We start from the raw sequence: 23,253 nt of genomic DNA on the forward strand, positions 1-23,253 counted from the left end.
CGGGTGTATAACGGGCGGGGTGTATAACGGGCGGGGGGTATAACGGGCGGGGGGTGTATAACGGGCAGGGTGTATAACGGGCAGGGTGTATAACGGGCGGGTGTGTAACGGGCGGGCGTGTAACGGGCGGGCGTGTAACGGGCGGGCGTGTAACGGGCGGGTGTGTAATGGGCGGGCTGTATAACGGGCGGGTGTGTAACGGGCGGGTGTGTAACGGGCGGGGTGTGTAACGGGCGGGGTGTTTAACGAGCGGGTGTATAACGGGCGGGGTGTATAACGGGCGGGGTGTATAACGAGCGGGTGTATAACGGGCGGGGTGTATAACGGGCGGGGTGTATAACGGGCGGGGTGTATAACGGGCGGGTGTATAACGGGCGGGGTGTATAACGAGCGGGTGTATAACGGGCGGGGTGTATAACGGGCGGGGTGTATAACGGGCGGGTGTATAACGGGCGGGTGTGTAACGGGCGGGTGTGTAACGGGCGGGTGTGTAACGGGCGGGTGTATAACGGGCGGGTGTATAACGGGCGGGTGTATAACGGGCGGGTGTATAGCGGGCGGGGTGTATAGCGGGCGGGTGTATAACGGGCGGGTGTATAACGGGCGGGGTGTATAACGGGCGGGTGTATAACGGGCGGGTGTATAACGGGCGGGTGTATAACGGGCGGGGTGTATAACGGGCGGGTGTATAACGGGCGGGGTGTATAACGGGCGGGGTGTATAGCAGGCGGGTGTATAACGGGCGGGTGTATAACGGGCGGGTGTATAACGGGCGGGGTGTATAACGGGCGGGTGTATAACGGGCGGGTGTATAACGGGCGGGGTGTATAACGGGCGGGTGTATAACGGGCGGGTGTATAACGGGCGGGGTGTATAACGGGCGGGTGTATAACGGGCGGGGTGTATAGCAGGCGGGTGTATAACGGGCGGGTGTATAACGGGCGGGTGTATAACGGGCGGGGTGTATAACGGGCGGGGTGTATAACGGGCGGGTGTATAACGGGCGGGTGTATAACGGGCGGGTGTATAACGGGCGGGGTGTATAACGGGCGGGTGTATAACGGGCGGGTGTATAACGGGCGGGTGTATAACGGGCGGGGTGTATAACGGGCGGGTGTATAACGGGCGGGTGTATAACGGGCGGGGTGTATAGCAGGCGGGTGTATAACGGGCGGGTGTATAACGGGCGGGGTGTATAACGGGCGGGTGTGTAACGGGCGGGGTGTATAACGGGGGGTGTATAACGGGCGGGTGTATAACGGGCGGGTGTATAACGGGCGGGGTGTATAACGGGCGGGTGTATAACGGGCGGGGTGTATAACGAACGGGGTGTATAACGGGCGGGTGTATAACGGGCGGGGTGTATAACGGGCGGGTGTATAACGGGCGGGTGTATAACGGGCGGGTGTATAACGGGCGGGGTGTATAACGGGCGGGGTGTATAACGGGCGGGGTGTATAGCGGGCGGGTGTATAACGGGCGGGTGTATAACGGGCGGGTGTATAACGGGCGGGTGTATAACGGGCGGGTGTATAACGGGCGGGGTGTATAACGGGCGGGTGTATAACGGGCGGGGTGTATAACGGACGGGGTGTATAACGGGCGGGTGTATAACGGGCGGGTGTATAACGGGGGGTTTATAACGGGCGGGTGTATAACGGGCGGGTGTATAACGGGCGGGGTGTATAACGGGCGGGTGTATAACGGGGGGTGTATAACGGGCGGGTGTATAACGGGCGGGTGTATAACGGGCGGGGTGTATAACGGACGGGGTGTATAACGGGCGGGGTGTATAACGGGCGGGTGTATAACGGGCGTGTGTATAACGGGCGGGGTGTATAACGGGCGGGGGGTATAACGGGCGGGGGGTGTATAACGGGCAGGGTGTATAACGGGCAGGGTGTATAACGGGCGGGTGTGTAACGGGCGGGCGTGACGGGCGGGTGTGTAACGGGCGGGCTGTATAACGGGCGGGTGTGTAACGGGCGGGTGTGTAACGGGCGGGGTGTGTAACGGGCGGGGTGTATAACGAGCGGGTGTATAACGGGCGGGGTGTATAACGGGCGGGGTGTATAACGAGCGGGTGTATAACGGGCGGGGTGTATAACGGGCGGGGTGTATAACGGGCGCGTGTATAACGGGCGGGGTGTATAACGAGCGGGTGTATAACGGGCGGGGTGTATAACGGGCGGGTGTATAACGGGCGGGTGTATAACGGGCGGGTGTATAACGGGCGGGGTGTATAACGGGCGGGTGTGTAACGGGCGGGTGTATAACGGGCGGGTGTATAACGGGCGGGTGTATAACGGGCGGGTGTATAACGGGCGGGGTGTATAACGGGCGGGGTGTATAGCGGGCGGGTGTATAACGGGCGGGTGTATAACGGGCGGGTGTATAACGGGCGGGTGTATAACGGGCGGGGTGTATAACGGGCGGGTGTATAACGGGCGGGTGTATAACGGGCGGGGTGTATAACGGGCGGGGTGTATAGCAGGCGGGTGTATAACGGGCGGGTGTATAACGGGCGGCTGTATAACGGGCGGGTGTATAACGGGCGGGGTGTATAACGGGCGGGGTGTATAACGGGCGGGTGTATAACGGGCGGGTGTATAACGGGCGGGGTGTATAGCAGGCGGGTGTATAACGAGCGGGTGTATAACGGGCGGGTGTATAACGGGCGGGTGTATAACGGGCGGGGTGTATAACGGGCGGGTGTATAACGGGCGGGTGTATAACGGGCGGGTGTATAACGGGCGGGTGTATAACGGGCGGGTGTATAACGGGCGGGTGTATAACGGGCGGGGTGTATAGCAGGCGGGTGTATAACGGGCGGGTGTATAACGGGCGGGGTGTATAACGGGCGGGTGTATAACGGGCGGGTGTATAACGGGCGTGTGTATAACGGGCGGGTGTATAACGGGCGGGGTGTATAACGGGCGGGTGTATAACGGGGGGTGTATAACGGGCGGGTGTATAACGGGCGGGGTGTATAACGGGCGGGTGTATAACGGGCGGGGTGTATAACGGGCGGGTGTATAACGGGCGGGGTGTATAACGGACGGGGTGTATAACGGGCGGGTGTATAACGGGCGGGTGTATAACGGGCGGGTGTATAACGGGCGGGTGTATAACGGGCGGGGTGTATAACGGGCGGGGTGTATAGCGGGCGGGTGTATAACAGGCGGGTGTATAACGGGCGGGTGTATAACGGGCGGGTGTATAACGGGCGGGGTGTATAACGGGCGGGTGTATAACGGGCGGGGTGTATAACGGACGGGGTGTATAACGGGCGGGTGTATAACGGGCGGGTGTATAACGGGGGGTGTATAACGGGCGGGTGTATAACGGGCGGGTGTATAACGGGCGGGTGTATAACGGGCAGGGTGTATAACGGGCGGGGTGTATAGCGGGCGGGTGTATAACGGGCGGGTGTATAACGGGCGGGTGTATAACGGGCGGGTGTATAACGGGCGGGTGTATAACGGGCGGGGTGTTTAACGGGCGGGGTGTATAACAGGCGGGTGTATAACGGGCGGGGTATATAACGGGCGGGTGTATAACGGGCGGGTGTATAACGGGCGGGTGTATAACGGGCGGGGTGTATAACGGGCGGGTGTGTAACGGGCGGGTGTATAACGGGCGGGGTGTATAACGGGCGGGTGTATAACGGGCGGGTGTATAACGGGCGGGGTGTTTAACGGGCGGGGTGTATAACAGGCGGGTGTATAACGGGCAGGGTATATAACGGGCGGGTGTATAACGGGCGGGGTGTATAACGGGCGGGTGTATAACGGGCGGGTGTATAACGGGCGGGGTGTATAACGGGCGGGGTGTATAACGGGCGGGTGTATAACGGGCGGGGTGTATAACGGGCGGGTGTATAACGGGCGGGGTGTATAACGGGTGGGTGTATAACGGGCGGGGTGTATAACGGGCGGGGTGTATAACGGGCGGGGTGTATAACGGGCGGGGAGTATAACGGGCGGGGAGTATAACGGGCGGGTGTATAACGGGCCTGTGTATAACGGGCGGGGTATATAACGGGCGGGTGTATAACGGGCGGTGTATAACGGGCGGGGTATATAAGTATATAACGGGCGGGTGTATAACGGGCGGGGTATATAACGGGCGGGTGTATAACGGGCGGGTGTATAACGGGCGGGGTGTATAACGGGCGGGTGTATAACGGGCGGGTGTATAACGGGCGGGTGTGTAACGGGCGGGGTGTGTAACGGGCGGGTGTATAACGGGCGGGTGTTTAACGGGCGGGTGTATAACGGGCGGGTGTATAACGGGCGGGGTGTATAACGGGCGGGGTGTATAACGGGCGGGTGTGTAACGGGCGGGTGTGTAACCGGCGGGTGTATAACGGGCGGGGTGTATAACGGGCGGGGTGTATAACGGGCGGGTGTATAACGGGCGGGTGTATAACGGGCGGGGTGTATAACGGGCGGGGTGTATAATGGGCGGGGTGTATAACGGGCGGGGTGTATAACGGGCGGGTGTATAACGGGCGGGGAGTATAACGGGCGGGTGTATAACGGGCCTGTGTATAACGGGCGGGGTATATAACTGGCGGTGTGTATAACGGGCGGGTGTATAACGGGCGGGGGTATAACGGGCGGGTGTATAACGGGCGGGTGTATAACGGGCGGGTGTATAACGGGCGGGGTGTATAACGGGCGGGTGTATAACGGGCGGGTGTATAACGGGCGGGTGTATAACGGGCGGGGTGTGTAACGGGCGGGTGTATAACGGGCGGGTGTATAACGGGCTGGTGTATAACGGGCGGGTGTATAACGGGCGGGTGTATGACGGGCGGGTGTATGACGGGCAGGGTGTATGACGGGCGGGTGTATCACGGGCGGGGTGTATAACGGGCGGGTGTATAACGGGCGGGTGTATAACGGGCGGGTGTATAACGGGCGGTTCTATAACGGCCGGGTGTATAACGGGCGGGTGTATAACGGGCGGGTGTATAACGGGCGGGGTGTATAGCAGGCGGGTGTATAACGGGCGGGTGTATAACGGGCGGGGTGTATAACGGGCGGGTGTATAACGGGCGGGTGTATAACGGGCGGGTGTATAACGGGCGGGGTGTATAACGGGCGGGTGTATAACGGGCGGGTGTATAACGGGCGGGGTGTATAACGGGCGGGTGTATAACGGGGGGTGTATAACGGGCGGGTGTATAACGGGCGGGGTGTATAACGGGCGGGTGTATAACGGGCGGGGTGTATAACGGGCGGGTGTATAACGGGCGGGGTGTATAACGGACGGGGTGTATAACGGGCGGGGTGTATAACGGGCGGGTGTATAACGGGCGGGTGTATAACGGGCGGGTGTATAACGGGCGGGTGTATAACGGGCGGGTGTATAACGGGCGGGTGTATAACGGGCGGGGTGTATAACGGGCGGGGTGTATAGCGGGCGGGTGTATAACGGGCGGGTGTATAACGGGCGGGGTGTATAACGGGCGGGTGTATAACGGGCGGGTGTATAACGGACGGGGTGTATAACGGGCGGGTGTATAACGGGCGGGTGTATAACGGGGGGTGTATAACGGGCGGGTGTATAACGGGCGGGTGTATAACGGGCGGGTGTATAACGGGCAGGGTGTATAACGGGCGGGGTGTATAGCGGGCGGGTGTATAACGGGCGGGTGTATAACGGGCGGGTGTATAATGGGCGGGTGTATAACGGGCGGGGTGTTTAACGGGCGGGGTGTATAACGGGCGGGTGTATAACGGGCGGGGTATATAACGGGCGGGTGTATAACGGGCGGGTGTATAACGGGCGGGTGTATAACGGGCGGGGTGTATAACGGGCGGGTGTGTAACGGGCGGGTGTATAACGGGCGGGTGTATAACGGGCGGGTGTATAACGGGCGGGGTGTTTAACGGGCGGGGTGTATAACAGGCGGGTGTATAACGGGCGGGGTATATAACGGGCGGGTGTATAACGGGCGGGTGTATAACGGGCGGGTGTATAACGGGCGGGGTGTATAACGGGCGGGTGTATAACGGGCGGGGTGTATAACGGGCGGGGTGTATAACGGGCGGGTGTATAACGGGCGGGTGTATAACGGGCGGGTGTATAACGGGCGGGGTGTATAACGGGCGGGGTGTATAACGGGCGGGGTGTATAACGGGCCTGTGTATAACGGGCGGGGTATATAACGGGCGGGTGTATAACGGGCGGTGTATAACGGGCGGGGTATATAAGTATATAACGGGCGGGTGTATAACGGGCGGGGTATATAACGGGCGGGTGTATAACGGGCGGGTGTATAACGGGCGGGGTGTATAACGGGCGGGTGTATAACGGGCGGGTGTATAACGGGCGGGTGTATAACGGGCGGGTGTATAACGGGCGGGGTGTATAACGGGCGGGGTGTGTAACGGGCGGGTGTATAACGGGCGGGTGTATAACGGGCGGGGTGTATAACGGGCGGGGTGTATAACGGGCGGGTGTGTAACGGGCGGGTGTGTAACGGGCGGGTGTATAACGGGCGGGGTGTATAACGGGCGGGTGTATAACGGGCGGGTGTATAACGGGCGGGTGTATAACGGGCTGGGTGTATAACGGGCGGGGTGTATAACGGGCGGGTGTATAACGGGCGGGGAGTATAACGGGCGGGTGTATAACGGGCCTGTGTATAACGGGCGGGGTATATAACTGGCGGTGTGTATAACGGGCGGGTGTATAACGGGCGGGTGTATAACGGGCGGGTGTATAACGGGCGGGTGTATAACGGGCGGGGTGTGTAACGGGCGGGTGTATAACGGGCGGGTGTATAACGGGCCTGTGTATAACGGGCGGGGTGTATAACGGGCGGGTGTATAACGGGCCGGGTGTATAACGGGCGGGTGTATAACGGGCGGGTGTATAACGGGCGGGTGTATAACGGGCGGGTGTATAACGGGCGGGTGTATAACGGGCGGGTGTATAACAGGCCTGTGTATAACGGGCGGGTGTATAACGGGCGGGTGTATAACGGGCGGGTGTATAACGGGCGGGGTGTATAACGGGCAGGGTGTATAACGGGCGGGTGTATAACGGGCGGGTGTATAACGGGCGGGTGTATAACGGGCTGGTGTATAACGGGCTGGTGTATAACGGGCGGGTGTATAACGGGCGGGTGTATGACGGGCGGGTGTATGACGGGCAGGGTGTATGACGGGCGGGTGTATCACGGGCGGGGTGTATAACGGGCGGGTGTATAACGGGCGGGTGTATAACGGGCGGGTGTATAACGGGCGGTTCTATAACGGCCGGGTGTATAACGGGCGGGTGTATAACGGGCGGGTGTATAACGGGCGGGTGTATAACGGGTGGGGTGTATAACGGGCAGGTGTATAACGGGCGGGGTGTATAACGGGCGGGTGTATAACAGGCGGGGTGTATAACGGGCGGGTGTATAACGGGCGGGGTGTATAACGGGCGGGTGTATAACGGGCGGGTGTATAACGGGCGGGTGTATAACGGGCGGGTGTATAACGGGCGGGCTGTATAACGGGCGGGGTGTATAACGGGCGGGGTGTATAACGGGCAGGTGTATAACGGGCGGGGTGTATAACAGGCGGGTGTATATCAGGCGGGTGTATAACGGGCGGGTGTATAACGGGCGGGTGTATAACGGGCGGGGTGTATAACGGGCGGGTGTATATCAGGCGGGTGTATAACGGGCGGGTGTATAACGGGCGGGCTGTATAACGGGCGGGCTGTATAACGGGCGGGGGTATAACGGGCAGGGTGTATAACGGGCGGGGTGTATAACGGGCGGGTGTATAACGGGCGGGTGTATAACGGGCAGGGTGTATAACGGGAGGGTGTATAACGGGCGGGTGTATATCGGGCGGGTGTATAACGGGCGGGTGTATAACGGGCATGTTGTGGCTTGGCTAAGCTGTGAAATGCCCAATGACCCGAGCCTGTCTGAGCAGCCAATGTGGCGGGCACTCCCGGTGGCTCACCTGCAGTTTCTGGAGTTGAGTGTTGACGCTGGCAATGTCTCTCGCTCCGTCTACCCCCTGTAGCTGCCCCTCAAGCTGTGACAGCCTCCTGTCCAGCTCACCATAGCTCTGCACCAGGAGCTCCGCCTTGCTCACGTCGAACAGGTGTCTCGCCTTCGCCTGAGTCGTGCTTTCCAGAACAATCCAGCAATCATGAATCTCCTCCAGTTTCTTCCTCACCACCTGGGCTAACTCGGGTTTCTCCTCAATCAGTTGTTGCCCCTCCTGTAACAGAGAGAGGACAATGACTAAACTATCATCACACAATGAAACGGGACTCCAATGCGGGGGCGTCACTCCTCCATTACACCAAGTTAATGGGCCAGAAATTCGGGTCTCCACAGGCGAGTACACGCTGTGCACTCACGCGTAGGCCCAACGAAAGTGCCGGTTTCGTGCATGCACTGCGCATGGGCGGGAAGCCGGAACTTCCGTTCCCTTGAAAGAAGGGGTTGAGAGGTGGAACGCGTGCGCCGGAGAGGCAGCGCGTGCGCATCGAACTTAGGTTTTCTTTGCAGGTTTCTCCGGGAGGGTAAGTCTCCAGGAGTTACACTTTTAAAAAGCAGGCGCAAGGCCTGCTTTTAACAAGGTGAGTGGTGAATTAATTCAAATTAAAACATTTTTTCCACAGGTTTATTATTTTTAAATACTTTAAAGGTAAGTTTATTTTTAGCCCCTTTAGAAAATGTAATTAATTTTTTCAAAAATTTTAATTATTGTTTAAAATAGTCATTTCATGTCATTCATAGTTATTTTAAAAATGTGATTTAAAAAAAAAATTATTTGAAGTTTTAGTTACGTTTTGTGGCTTATAGTATTTATAGGTTTGACAGCTCTTCCTGTCAAATTTATGAATGAAGCATTCCCTGCTACCATTGGCTCTCCATGGCCCACGTGATCCCAGGGGACGCTTCGAACTAACTGCGCCCCTGGGATACGCAAGCACTGCGCGCCGGCAGTTGGAGCAGGCCCAGGATCGGAATCCCATGAGGGCCCACAGCTCAACGGCCGGCGCGCTAGGTAAGTGCAGGTCGGGGGCTTGCACCCGCGGGAAGCCCCCGACCCGAATTTCTGGGCCAATAAAACCAAACTCAACCAGCCATGGGATTGGGGAATAACCTCCCACTCACAGGCCACGAGAGCATTATTACCGCTGGTGCAGTAACATTTTAGGTAATAAATAACGTCATAATATCCAGGTGATGTTAAACATTCAACGCTGTCAAAGATTCCACAGGCAGTGGAGAGAAAGCAGAACTGTGGGACTCTGCCGCTAAACAGGACTCAAATTCAGCAGAGGTCTGGAGGTCAAATCACCTCCAGCTCTGCTCACATTTCTTAGCTTCACGTTATAAGTTGCACAGGATTGGCAGATCAATACAATGGATAGCTCCCACTGCTGTGTGCAGGGGGCGTTGGGGAGGCAGGGAGAGTTTGTTCAGGTGTTGGTGTAGTGGGACAGGATATAGGCCCGGTATTTGCAGTCAGCGGTGAAGCAAAGGCGCTCACCGCTGGTCCCGAAGAAAGCGGCCCACAGAGATCGCATGATCCCCGTGGCGAGACGTTCGCCTTTTTCAACATGCAATTGACATCAGTGCAGTGTAGTGGGAATCCCATAGCGCGAGCTGCTGTGACGTCAACAAGCTGTCTAAGCAGCCAATCACAATGCAGAACTCTCACAGACAGGAAGCAGGAGTCATAGAGTCATAACGGCACAGAAGGAGGCCACTCGGCCCATCGAGTCCATGCCGGTTTTCTGTAGAGCAATCCAGTCAGTCCCATTCCCCCGCTCTATCCCCGTAGTCCTGCAAGTTTATTTCCCTCAAGTGCCTATCCAGTCTCCCCTTGAAAACATTGAGTGTCTCCGCTTCCACCACTTCCGTCGGCAGCGAGTTCCAGGTCCTCACCACTTGCTGCGTAAAAATGTTTTTCCTCACATCCCCCCTGTATCTCTTGCCCAAAACCTTAAATCTGTGTCCCCTAGTCCTTGTACCATCAACTAGTGGGAACAGCCTTTCCCAGTCTAGCCTATCCAAACCCGTCATTATCTTGTACACCTCTATCAAATCACCCCTCAACCTCCTTTGCTCTAATTGAAACAAATCCAGCTTCTCCAACCTGTCCTTGTAGCTAAGATCCCCCATCCCCGGAACCATTCTGGTAAATCTCCTCTGCACCCTCTCAAGGGCCTTCACATCCTTCCTAAAGTGTGGTGACCAGAACTGGATGCAATACTCCAGTTGTGGCCGAACCAGCGCTTTATAAAGGTTCTGCATAACTTCTCTACTTTTGTACTCAATACCTCTATTTATGAAGCCCAAGATCCCATATGCTTTGCTAACCACTCTCTCAATATGTTCTCCCACCTTCAGGGACCGATGCACATTAACTCCCAGGTCCCTCTGTCCCTGCACACTCTTTAAAACTGTGCCATTAAGTGTATATTGCCTCTCCCTGTTCCTTTTGCCAAAATGCATCACCTCACACTGCTCTGTACTCAATTCCATCTGCCACTTGTCTGCCCATTCTGCTAGCCTTTCTATGTCCTGTTGCAGTCGATTGGTATCATCCTCACTGTTTGCCGCACCCCCAAGTTTGGTGACATTGGCAAATTTAGAAATTCTACTCTGTATTCCAATATCCAGGTCATTTATATATATCAAAAAAGCAGTGGCCCCAGCACTGCCCCTTGGGGATACCACTGTCTACCATCCTCCAGTCTGATAAACAGCCATTTACCACAACTCGCTGTTTTCTGTCCTTAAGCCAATTCCTTATCCAAGCTGCCACTGACCCACTTATTCCATGAGCCTCAATTTTGTTAACCAGCCTTCTATGTGGTACTTTGTCAAACGCCTTCCTAAAATCCATGTAGGCAACATCCATTGCATTCCCTTCATCAATCCTCCCTGTTACTTCATCAAAAAATTCAAATAGATTAGTTAAACATGATCTGTCTTTTACAAATCCGTGTTGGCTCTCCTTAATTAGCTTAAACCTCTCCAAGTGCCCGTTAATTTTTTCCTTGATTATTGTTTTTAAAACTTTACCCACCACTGATGTTAAACTGACCGGCCTGTAATTACTAGAATTGTCCTCACACCCTTTCTTGAACAATGGTGTCATATTTGCTACTTTCCAATCCTCAGGCACCTCCCCCGCATCTGGGGAAGATTGGAAAATGATGGCAAGCCCTTCCGCTATCTCCTCCCCCAATTCCCTTAGCAACCTGGGATGCAAGCCATCTGGACCAGGCGACTTACCCACTCTAAGCATACCCAGCCTTTCTAGTACATCCTGTCTATCAATTTTCACCCCTTCCATTGCTTCTACCTTTTCCACTTCTACCGATAATTTGTCAATATCCACCTCCTTAGCAAACACCGATACAAAGTACTCATTGAGTATTCTAGCCTTGCCCTGCGCCTCTAAGCATATATCACCTTCTTTGTCTCCAATAGGCCCCACCTCTTACTACCCACTTACTACTTACACGCCAGTAGATTTTTGGGTTCCCTTTTATGTTAACCACCATTCTACTCTCATATTCTCTCTTTGCCAATCTTATTTTCATCTTCACTTCTCAACTTATTGTATTTGGTCTGGTTCTTCCTTGAAGAGTTCACCCTCTTTTATTGTTTCATCATCTTCTCTATCTCCCTCGTCATCCAAGGAACCCTTGCTTTGGTTCCCTTACCCTTCCCTCTTGTTGGAATGTACCTAGTCTGTACTTGGAACATCTCCTCCTTAAAGATCACCCATTGTTCCGTTACAGTTTTTCCTAGGAAGTGAAAAATCATAGAAATTTATGGCACAGAAGGAGGCCATTCGGCCCATCATATCTGCGCCGGTCAAAAAAGAGCGATCCAGCTTAATCCCACTTTCCAGCTCTTAGTCCGTAGCCTTGTATGTTACAGCACTTCAAGTACATATCCAAGTACTTTTTAAATGTGCTAAGGTTTTCTGCCTCTACCACCCTTTCAGGCAGTGAGTTCCAGACCCCCGCCAATCTCTGAGTGAAAATAATTCTCTTCAAATTCCCTCTAATCCTTCTACCAGTTACTTTAAAACTATGGCCCCTGGTTATTGAACTCTCTGCTACGGGAAATAGGTCCTTCCTATTCACTCTAGCTCGGCCCATAATTTTATACTCCTCAATTAAATCTCCCCTCAGCCTCCTCTGTTCCAAAAAAACCAACTCCAGCCTCTCCAATCTTTCCTCATAGCTAAAATTTTCAAGTCCTGGCAACATCCCCGTACCCTCTCTAGTGCAATCACATCTTTCCTGTAATGTGGTGACCAGAACTGCACGCAACACTCTAGCTTAACCTCCCTGCTCTTATATTCTATGCCACGGCTAATAAAGGAAAGTATCCCGTATGCCTTCTTAACCATCTTATCTACCTGTCCTGCTACCTTCAGGGATCTGTGGACATGCACTCCAAGGTCGCTCTGTTCCCCTACACTTCTCAGTATCTTATCATTTATAGTGTATTCCTTTGCCTTGTTAGCCCTCCCCAAATGCATTACCTCACACTTCTCCAGGGTGAATTCCATTTGCCACTTTTCTGCCCACCTGACCGGTCCATTGATATCTTCCTGCAGTCCGCAGCTTTCTTCCTCACTATCAACCACACAGCCAATTTTTGTATCATCTGCACTGAAGTCTAAATCATTGATACATACTACAAAAAGCAAGAGACCTAGGCCTAGAAATTCGGTGGCACCCCGTTTGGGGCGCCAGTCTCGCCAGAAGTACCGCCCCGGAAGGAGTCGCGAGCGCCCGCCGGAAATTCAGTTTGAGCGCCCCAAATGGAAGCGCGGCGCTACTCGAGGCGCACCGCATCCGTCTTGGGGCGCTGCAACTGAAGTTCACAGCGCAACGTGCCACAGCGCCACACGCTGCGGCACGGCGCGCTGCGGTACTGCAGGCCTTCCTCCACAAAAGAGCCCGGCACCGAGGAGAAGTGCCGGGCTCTTGGGAGACAGCCGGCACAACGCAGTGGGGGGGGGGGCCTCAGGAGGCCGGGGGCGGCTGTGCGAAGAGGTGCTGGCAGGCGGCCAGCAAAAAAAATGCCCGCCCCGCACCTCAGCGCCTCTACCGCCGCAGGTAGACCCCCCTGCGTTACAGCAGGGGGCGCTACCAAATTTCGCGATCGGGGCGGTAGCAGGGCGCTGCACACACCAATGATGTCATCGGTGGCGGCGCAGCGCTAACGGCTAGCACCGCCATTAGTGCCTCGCTAAATTTCGCGGGAGGCGTGGCCAGTGGCGCTAAACCCACTAAGTGCCCTCTTTGGGCGCTAACTGGTGGCACAGCCCACCGAATTTCTAGGCCCTAGTACTTGCGGAACCCCACTGGAAACAGCCTTTCAGTCACAAAAGCACCCGTCGACCATTACATTTTGCTTCCTGCCACTGAGCCAATTTTGGATCCAACTTGCCACTTTCCCTTGGATCTCATGGATTTCTACTTTTCTGACCAGTCTTCCATGTGGGACTTTGTCAAAGACCTTGCGAAAATCCACGTAGACTACATCAAATGCATTATCCTCAATGACCCTCCTCGTTACCTACCCAAAAAATTCAATCAGGTTAGTCAGACACGACCTTCCCATAACAAGTCCATGCTGACTGTCCTAGATTAATCCGTGACTTTCTAAATGATGATTTATGCTGTCCCTTAGAATTTTTTCCAATAACTTTCTCACCACCGAGGTTAGGCTGACTGGCCTGTAATTACTCGGTCTATCCCTTTCCCCCTTCTTAAACAACAGTACAATGTTCGCAGTCCTCCAGTGTTCCGGCACCACGCCTGTAGCCAGAGAGGATTGGAAAATGATGGTCAGGGCCTCTGTTATTTCCTCCCTTGCTTCTCTTGGGATACATTTCATCCAGGCCTGGGGATTTATCCACTTTCAGACATGCAAAACCCCTTAATACTTCCTGCCTCTTTATGTTTATCTCACACTCCTCCTCAACTACAACGTCTGCATCATCTCTCTCTTGTGAAGACAAAAAACAAAGTATTCATTAAGAACCATACCCACATCTTCTGCAGGCTAACTGGCCTATAGTTTCCTGCTTTCTGCCTCCCTCCTTTCTTGACAGATTTCCTTCCCTAAAGGACATTAGTGAACCAGATGGGTTTTTAACAACACTCTGATAGTTTCATGGTCATGGTCACTGAAACTAGCTTTTTATTCCAGATTTATTTAATTGACTGAATTTAAATTCCCAAGCTGCTATGGTGGGATTTAAACTCACATCACTGAAGATCATCAGTCCAGGTCTCTGGATTACTAGCCCAGTGACATTACCACTACGCTACCGTTCCCTTAAACAAGGAAGCATGGTTTCAGAAGTCATTAATAAACAGATTGTAAATAGTTGAGGCCCCAACACTGATCTCTGTGGCACCCCACTAGTTAGTTTGCCAACCTGAAAATGACCCATTTATCCCGACTCTCTGTTTTCTGTTAGTTAGCCAATCCTCTATCCATGCTAATATATTACCCCCAACCCCGCAAGCTCTTATCTTGTGCAGTAATCTTATCGAATGCCTTCTGGAAATCCAAATATACTACATTTACTGGTTCCCCTTGATCCATCCTGCTTGTTACATCCTCAAAGAACTCTAGTAAATTTGTCAAACACGATTTCCCTTTCATAAAACCATTTTGACTCTGCTTGATTGTATTATGATTTCCTAAATGTCCTGCTACTACTCCCTTAATAATGGATTCCAGCATTTTCCCAATACAGATGTTAGGCTAACTGGCCTATAGTTTCCCACTTTCTGCCTCCCTCCTTTTTGAATAAGGGCGTTACATTTGCGGTTTTCCAATTCGCTGGGACCTCTCCAGAATCCAGGGAATTTTGGAAGATTACAACCAACGCATCCACTATCTCTACAGCCAGTATTTTTTAAGACCCTAGGATACAGGCCATCAGGTCCAGGGGACTTGTCAACCATCAGTCCCATTAGTTTGCCTAGTACTTTTTCTCTAGTGATAGTCATAGTTTTAAGTTCCTCCCTCCCTACAGCCCCTTGATTATTAATTATTATTGGGATGCTTTTAGTGTTTTCTACCGTGAAGACCAATACAAAATATTTGATCAAAGTCTCTGCCATTTCCTTGGTTTCCCATTATTAATTCCCCAGTCTCATCCTCTAAGGGACCAATGTTTACTTTAGCTACTCTCTTCCTTTTTATATATTTGCAGAAGTTCTTACTGTCTGTTTTTATATTTTTTGCTAGTTTACTTTCATAATCTATCTTCTCCCTCTTTATTTTTTTTTAGTCATCCTTTGCTGGTTTGTAAAAGTTTCCCAATCCTCTGGCCTACCACTAGTCTTTGCAACATTGTATGCCTTTTCTTTCAATTTGATACCATCCTAAACTTCCTTAGTTAGCCACGGATGGTTCATCCTTCTTGTAGTCTTTCTTTCTCACTGGAATAAACCTTTGCTGAGAGTTACGAAATATCTGCTTAAATGTCTGCCACTGCTTATCTACCGTCTTACCCTTTAATCTATTTTCCCAGTCCACTTTAGCCAACTCTGTCTTCATACCTTTTTAATTGCCTTTATTTAAGTTTAAGACATTAGTTTCAGACTCAAGTTTCTCACCCTCAAACTGAATTTGAAATTCTATCATGCTATGATCACTCTTCCCTAGAGGATCCTTTACTATGAGATCATTAATTAATCCTGTCTCATTACACAATACCAGGTCTAAAGTAGCCTGCTCCCTGGATGGTTACACAATGTATTGTTCTAAGAACCCATCCCGAATACATTCTATGAACTCGTCCTCAAAGCTACCCGTGCCAATTTGATTCGTCCAATCTAGTGGTAATGTCACTGGGCCAGTGATCCAGAGGCCTGGACTAATGATCCAGAGACGTAAGTTCAAATCCCACCCCGACATTACCACTACGCTACCATTCCCTTAAACAAGGGGGCATAGTTTCAGAAGTCATTAATGTAGATTGTAAATAGTTGAGGCCCCAGCACTGATCCCTGTGGCACCCCACTAGTTACAGTTTGCCAACCTGTTGTATCTAGCCCACTAACTATACTGTCCCCTACCACTACTACATTCCTTTTACTCCCCTAACTTGAATGGCCCCCTTTACCACGGTGCCGTGGTCAGTTTGCTCATCCTCCCTGCAGTCCCTGCTCTCATCCACACAGGTTGCAAGAACCTCATACCTGTTGGACAAGTGCAAGGGCTGAGGCTCCTCCAATGCTACCTTCTGGATCCCCATACCTGCCTCACTCATAGTCACACCCTCCTGTCCCTGACCACGGACCAGATTTGAAGTATTTAACCTAAGGGGTGTGACTGCCCCTTGGAACAAAGTATCCAGGTAATTTTCTTCCTCCTTGATGTATCAAAGTGTCCGAAGCTCGGACTCCAGCTCATCAACTCTGAGCCGAAGTTCCTCGAGCTGCAGACACTTACTGCAGATGTGGTTGCTGTGGATCACACTGGTATCCACCAACTCCCACATGCTACAGCTGCAACACATCGCCTGCCCTGCCATCTCTATTGTATTTAATGTAACTAATTAGGTTTTCAAGTTTTGGAAAATCACTCAATTGTCTATGTATAGTTTTTAATCTATAATCACGGCTGTTAATTTAAACCAATGCCCAAGTTTAGAGAAAAAGAGAAAAAAAGAGAAATACTCCCTGTCATGAATCTTACCATTCGTGAAGAAATGACTCATGAAGTAACACTGGGCAGCCAGCTGGTGGCGCCGTCCAAGGAGTATAAATACTCGGGCGTGGGCCCAGCTTGCTCAGGACGTTTTTGTAACCAGGAACTAGTGATGTAACTAGAATCTCATGGTTGTGAAACAGTTGATTAAAGCCTTGTTTTATACTTAAACCAAGTGCTTAGTAGTCTTTTTACATCACTCACCAAATACTCTGTTTAGTCACAGAATCTCCCGCTCTGTATACTCACAGAATCTCCCGCTCTGTATACTCACAGAATCTCCCGCTAATTAGCACAGCGAACGCAAAATTGAGTTTTAGCGCCCCAAGAGAGAGGTGGAGCGCTAAATCAAGCACTACCCACTTCTCTTAGGGCGCTAACATCGGGGAGCGGGGCGCTACCTTCAGAGTGCTAATCAAGTTCCGGTGCTGTGAGTTCGAGAGTCCTCAGACAGACTGGTGCCTTCCAGTTCTTAAAGAGGTTCAATCATGCTTCACAGCCTCACTCTGATCATTGCTGCTTGTGATCTGGGCCTGCAAGGAACTGCAATCCATCAACTGCAAATCTCCTGGCTGATCAGAGGCCCAGGGAGAGAGCTCGCCGGTTCAGCGACCAGGCTTTGGAGGCTCTGGTCGCGGCCGTGGAACGCTGGCAGACAGTGCTCTTCCCGGACACTGGCAGGAGTCCATTGCCGCAGGACTTCAGGAGGATGTGGAGGGAGGTCGCCCAGCACGTGTGGGCCAGAAGTGTGGTCCACAGGACTCCCACCCAGTGCTGCAAAAAGTTCAATGACCTCACTCGGGTGGTCAGGGCGAGTGCATGCTTCAAAACCCTCTACATCCCACCATCTCAACCTCACTCTGTGCACAGATGGTGTAAACTGCCAAATCCTCAACACTCACCCATCAACTATGCCCACCTACTAAAAGTGACATCCACATCTCACACCTTGCATACATTAACAGCTATTCAACTATGGTAGGCACATCTGCCAAACACATGGCTGCACACTCACTCACACACTGTCCTTTTTCTTGCAGGCCAAGCTTGCTCATAACAGGAGGGAACAGGTCCGAACAGGAGGAGGTGAGGCGGACCTGCACCCCCCTTCCAGACCTGGAGGAACGAGTGGTGCGCATCATTGCCGCCCAGGTCGTGGCGCTGTGGCAGTCGGAGAGGTCGACCCCCTTGGGGACAGCAACGGTCTGTTCATCACCTCGCCCCCTTCTCTCAGACCACTTCCCCCTCACACCACAAGCATTCCCACTTTCCATCTACGTATACTGTCTCCATTCCTTGCTCCCTTCCTGTCCCCCTCCCCTGACGTTAAACACACTCTTGTGCCTTCCTGCTTTCAGATAATCAGCCACCAGTCTCCCAGCGGTAGCGACACGGGAGAGGAGGAGGAAGAACAAGCCAGAGCCTCACTGCCTGTGTCTCACGAAGGCGCTGGGTCCAATAATGCAGTGACGTGGTCGCTGGAGGGGAGCCTAGGAAATTGGTCTGATGTGGGTGAAGCCCCGGGACCCAGCAGGCTGCAGCAACGCCACGGGGAAAGGGAAGCGCGGGGGCCATCGCCTCGGAGGGTGAGTTCATGCATGAGTTCTGCTGCATAGGACTCAGATGAGGACCTCGATGTGGAGGCGATGACCAAACGGGCGATGGGCATGCACACCGAGCTCATGGATGCAATGGCAAGGGTGCCCGCGAGCATGGATGCACCGGCTAGGAGTGTGGAGGAGTTTGCACTCATCTCTGTGCAAACCTTCGAGCCCATCCTTGGCAATCTGCAAAGGATGTTTGCCTCGCAGAGACCGTGGGGACCCAGACCTCGTGCCGCGTATCATGGGTGAGGTGGCAGTAGCTATTGCAGCACAGGCCGAAGCAACGCAAAGGTTTAGTGCTGTAATGGAGTCAGTGGTTGGTGGCATCCAATCTCGGACTGCTCTCATGCAGTCTCAGCTTGATGCCACGCAAGCGCTGACTGCTGCCGTCGTCGCTGGGTCGCGCACAATCCACCGGGGATCTCACGGTGCCGCAGCAGGCCAGCAATCTGTGCTCGAGCAGATTGCTCTGGATGCTGAGGTGCTGCTCCGGGGGAGTGGCAGTGTGTCGGTCAAGCAGGGAGGTGCTGTCCTCTCTCAGGATGCCAGCATTCCTGCTCCCACCACTGCCACACCGCCACTGCACTTGCTGCAGCCTGTAACCCTGCCATCCCAGACTGCTGCCGCCCATGCTGATTTGGTGCAGTCTAGGGTGGACCAATATCGGGTGCAGTCAAATCGGAAGTCATGATTGCCACAGGCTTTTTTCAGTACTTAAAGGGGAGATTCATTGATGCTGCAGCACCTCATTCTCAGCATTGCTGGCTGTGTAACTGCCTCAGCAAACAGCAGCAGGACAAGGAGAAGGAGCTGGAGGACTGAACCAAGTGTAATCATGGCAGAACCACGTCCCAGGGAGAGAGCCCACAGATTCTGCGATGAAGCATTGGAGGCATTGGTTTTCGCAGTGGAGAGGCGGAGGGCGGTGCTCTACCTGGCAAGTGGCAGGAGGCCCTTGCACAAGTCCTCCACACCATGTGGAGGGAGGTAGCGCAGCACGTCTCGGGCAGCACTGTGGTCCCCAGGACCCACACGTAGTGCAGGAAAAAATTTAATGACCTCACTCGGGTGGTCAGGGTGAGTCAATGTTTCAACAAATGCTACTTACCACTATCTAAACCACAATATGCACACATTGCCCAAAGCACCACACCCCCAGCACTCACCCACCAACAATCTCTACCTACCAACACTCACATCCACATCTCATACCTTGCACACAATGACAGCTATTCAACTATGGCAGGCACATCACCCAGACACCCACTCACACACTTTCCTTTCTCTTGCAGGCCAAGGTGGCTCACAACAGGCGGGAGCAGGAGCGCACAGGCGGGGGACAAGCCGACACCCAACCACTGTCTGCGCTGGAGAATCGAATGCTGGAGATCATTGGGCACCAGGTGGTGGGCGCCGTGGCCACCGGTGACGTTGACCCCCTTGGGGACAACAACGGTATATTCATCCCTACTCCTTCGTCTCACAACCCGCTTCCCCCTCACCCCCAAGCGTTTCGCACTTTCCAGCTAATCATGCTGTATGCATGCCTTTCTCCCTTCCTGCCCCCTCCCCTCACCTTAACCCGACTCTTGTGCCTTTATGCTTTAAGATAATGAGCAAGCACCGGAGCAGCCTATCCCTGAGGGCACTGTAGAGCGAGGCGAGAGAAGAGGAGGAGAAGACACCGCGTCACTGCATGTCTCACCCGCAGGCACCAGCTCAAATACTGGCACTATGCCTTCTTTAGAGGCTAGTATAGTAGCGGGATCTGCACAGGGTGATGCACCGGGGACGAGCGGGCTGCAGCAAGGCCAGGGGGAAAGGGTAACTCGGGGCCCAGCTCCCCAGAGGGTGAGTTCACTCGCGAGTTCTGCTGCACAGGACTCAGATGAGGACCACGATGGGGCGGCCTTTAGAAGAAGGGTGATGGGCGTGCATACGGAGATGATAGGTGCAATGGCAAGGGTGCCTTTAGTCAGCTAAGGGGATGAATTTTTCCCCCATAGAGTACAAAAGAAAGGAGGTTGTGCTAAACCTTTATAAAACACTGGTTAGGCCCCAAGCTGGAGTATTGTGGCCATTTCTGGGCACCGTAGCCACTTTAGGAAGGATGTCAAGGCCTTGGAGAGGGTGCAGAGGAGATTTACCAGAATGGTACTGTCATGAATCTTACCATTCATGGAGAAAAGACTCGTGAGATAACACTGGGCGGCCAGCTGGTGGCACCGTCCAAGGAGTATAAATACTCGGGTGTGGGCCCAGCTTGCTCAGGATGTTTCTGTAACCAGGAACTAGTGATGTAACTAGAATCTCATGGTTATGAAACAGTTGATTAAAGCCTTGTTTTATACTCAAACCAAGTGCTCAGTAGTTATTTTACATCAGGTACCAGGGATACGGGACTTCAGTTATGTGAAGAGACTGGAGAAGCTGGGATTGTTCTCCTTAGAGCAGAGAAGGTTAAGGGAAGATTTAATGGAGGTGTTCAAAATCATCAATTTTGATAGGGTAAATAAGGAGAAACCGTTTGCAGTGGCAGGAGGGTCGGCAACAAGAGGACACAGATTTAAGGTAATTGGCAAAAGAACCAGGGGGGAAGATGAGGAGAAATGTTTTTACGCAGCGAGTTGTTGTGATCTGGAACGCGCTGCCTGAAAGGGCGGTGGAAGCAGATTCAATAGTGACTTTCAAAAGGGAATTGGATAAATACTGGAAGGGGAAAAATTCACTGGGCTATGGGGAAAGAGCAGGGGAGTGGGAATAATTGGAGAGCTCTTTCAAAGAGCCGGCACAGGCACGATGGGCCGAATGGCCTCCTCCTGAGCTGCTGCATTCCATGATTCTATGAAATCCTTAACCTAGGGTGACGACTTTGAGTGACAGCTAATTCTGAACCTTATGAAGAAAGGGGCAGGTTTTTAATTGGTCGGCGGCCTCTGTGATCAATTCATCGTCAGCAATTTCATCTCCGGTTTAAGGGGGCAGCTCGGAGAGAGAAGCAGAGCATAAAGAAACTCAGAATGTTTGTAACAAACAGCCACCAGATTTAATGCTGAAAGGATTTAAAGTTCTGTGTCCACTTAACAGACAAAAGCAGGTTAGGGGTTGGAATAAATAATCGTACAGCTAAAGATTGTTTTTACACAGCAAGCAAGTTTCATCTTTGTTATTTTACATATCAAGCACTGCAAGGAAACTATATCGCACCATGAAAACTATGTACTGTTTGGTTATATATATTAAAAGTAGCTGAAACCACTTCTAAGTTCGAACCTTATACAGGCTTGTAGTCTTGGTAATCCACTTATCCAGTCCGCTACCCATAAACAGAGGAGATGTCATGTTTTTTTTAATTCATTGATGGGATGTGGGCGTCGCTGGCTAGGCCTGCATTTAGTGCCCATCCCTAATTGCCCTTGAGAAGATGGTGGTGAGCCACCTTCTTGAACCGCTGCAGTCCATATGGTGTAGGTACACCCACAATGCTGTTAGGAAGGGAGTTCCAGGATTTTGGCCCAGCGACAGTGAAGGAACGGCGATACAGGTCCAAGTCAGGATGGTGTGTGGCTTGGAGGGGAACTTGTAGGTGGTGATGTTCCCATGCGTCTGCTGCCCTTGTCCTTCTAAGTGGTAGAGGGCACGGGTTTGGGAGGTGCTGCCGAAGAAGCCTTGGCGAGTTGGTGCAGTGCATCTTGTAGATGGTACACACTGCAGCCACAGTGCGCCAGTGGTGGAGGGAGTGAACGTTTAAGGTGGTGGACGGGGTGCCGATCAAGCGGGCTGCTTTATCCTGAATGGTGTCGAGCTTCTTGAGTGTTGTTGGAGCTGCACTCATCCAGGCAAGTGGAGAGCATTCCATCACACTCCTGACTTGTGCCTTGTAGATGGTGGAAAGGCTTTGGGGAGTCAGGAGGTGAGACACTCGCCGCAGAATTCCCAGCTTCTGACCTGCTCTTGTAGCCACAGTATTTATATGGCTGATCCAGTTCAGTTTCTGATCAATGGTAACCCCCAGGATGTTGATAGTGGGGGATTCAGCGATGGTAATGCCATTGAATGTCAAGGGGAGATGGTTAAGAGTCTGTGACAGGATGTGCTGCAGTCCAGTCGCAGGTGTATAGAGTAAAGCTTCTACATTACAATCCCTGGATTATGCAACCATTTATCTAGATATTGAGCAGGGAGAGGTGTTCTCTGGATCATAGGGGACACAAAGTCCACTTACAGTATGAGTTTAAAGTATACGTTAGATATTCTCCTGGGTACTGCAGTGTTGGGCACTCCCGTAAGTGGCCTGAATGTCTTATGTTCAGGGGTTTCACCTTACTGTCCAGTAAATAATTATACAAGATTATAATCCAGAGTGTAACTGGATATTCGCACCAGCCCTCACACATACTTCTCTAAACCTTTTGAAAGCTACTGAGAGATGCTGAGTGAGATGAGGTCAAATACGAATCGTAAGCCTCTTTTATTTCACAGGAAGCGAGTAAACATACAGGAAACTCTTGTTTAAATGGCACCTAAATATCCGGAATTCTCTATTAACCGGCAAAATTCTCACTCCGAAAACAACACCTCAATAACCGGCAATGTTGCCGAGTCCGAGTCTCCCACAGTGGCCGAGTTAGTCAGTGGGGGTAGTTCTCCAAACTGCCACTACTCGGCTTCTTGACGCTGTCGGAAGTCAGAACACCTCAATAACAGGAGTCTGACTCTCCCGCGCTGCCGGTAGTCTCTTCTGATCCGCCATTTTACAGGGGTACTGTGTGTCTCCCACGCTGCTGGTAGTCATTGCATTGCATTACCCTCAACTGGCAGTACTGTACTAATCAAGCATCTTCCACCATCCATTTAACACAACATTCTGTAGGTGAGTACCCAATTACTGTATACTGTGCATTT

The 23,253-nt window shown here is 52.6% G+C and overlaps 1 protein-coding gene across 1 annotated transcript in view; it reads right to left on the reverse strand.

The window, feature by feature from the left end:
• The window catches only part of sptbn4b (spectrin, beta, non-erythrocytic 4b), a 361,255-nt gene that overhangs the window by 168,159 nt on the left and 169,843 nt on the right, over positions 1 to 23,253 (reverse strand). Inside the window, exon 19 of the mRNA XM_085973416.1 lies at positions 7,977 to 8,240. Within this exon, the coding sequence (XP_085829542.1) occupies positions 7,977 to 8,240 (264 nt within the window). The remainder of the gene's footprint in view (positions 1 to 7,976; positions 8,241 to 23,253) is intronic.

This window comes from Somniosus microcephalus, chromosome 34, assembly GCF_052327205.1.
Source record: "Somniosus microcephalus isolate GS21.2 chromosome 34, FLI_Smic_1.0, whole genome shotgun sequence".
Taxonomy (NCBI): Eukaryota; Metazoa; Chordata; class Chondrichthyes; order Squaliformes; family Somniosidae; genus Somniosus; species Somniosus microcephalus.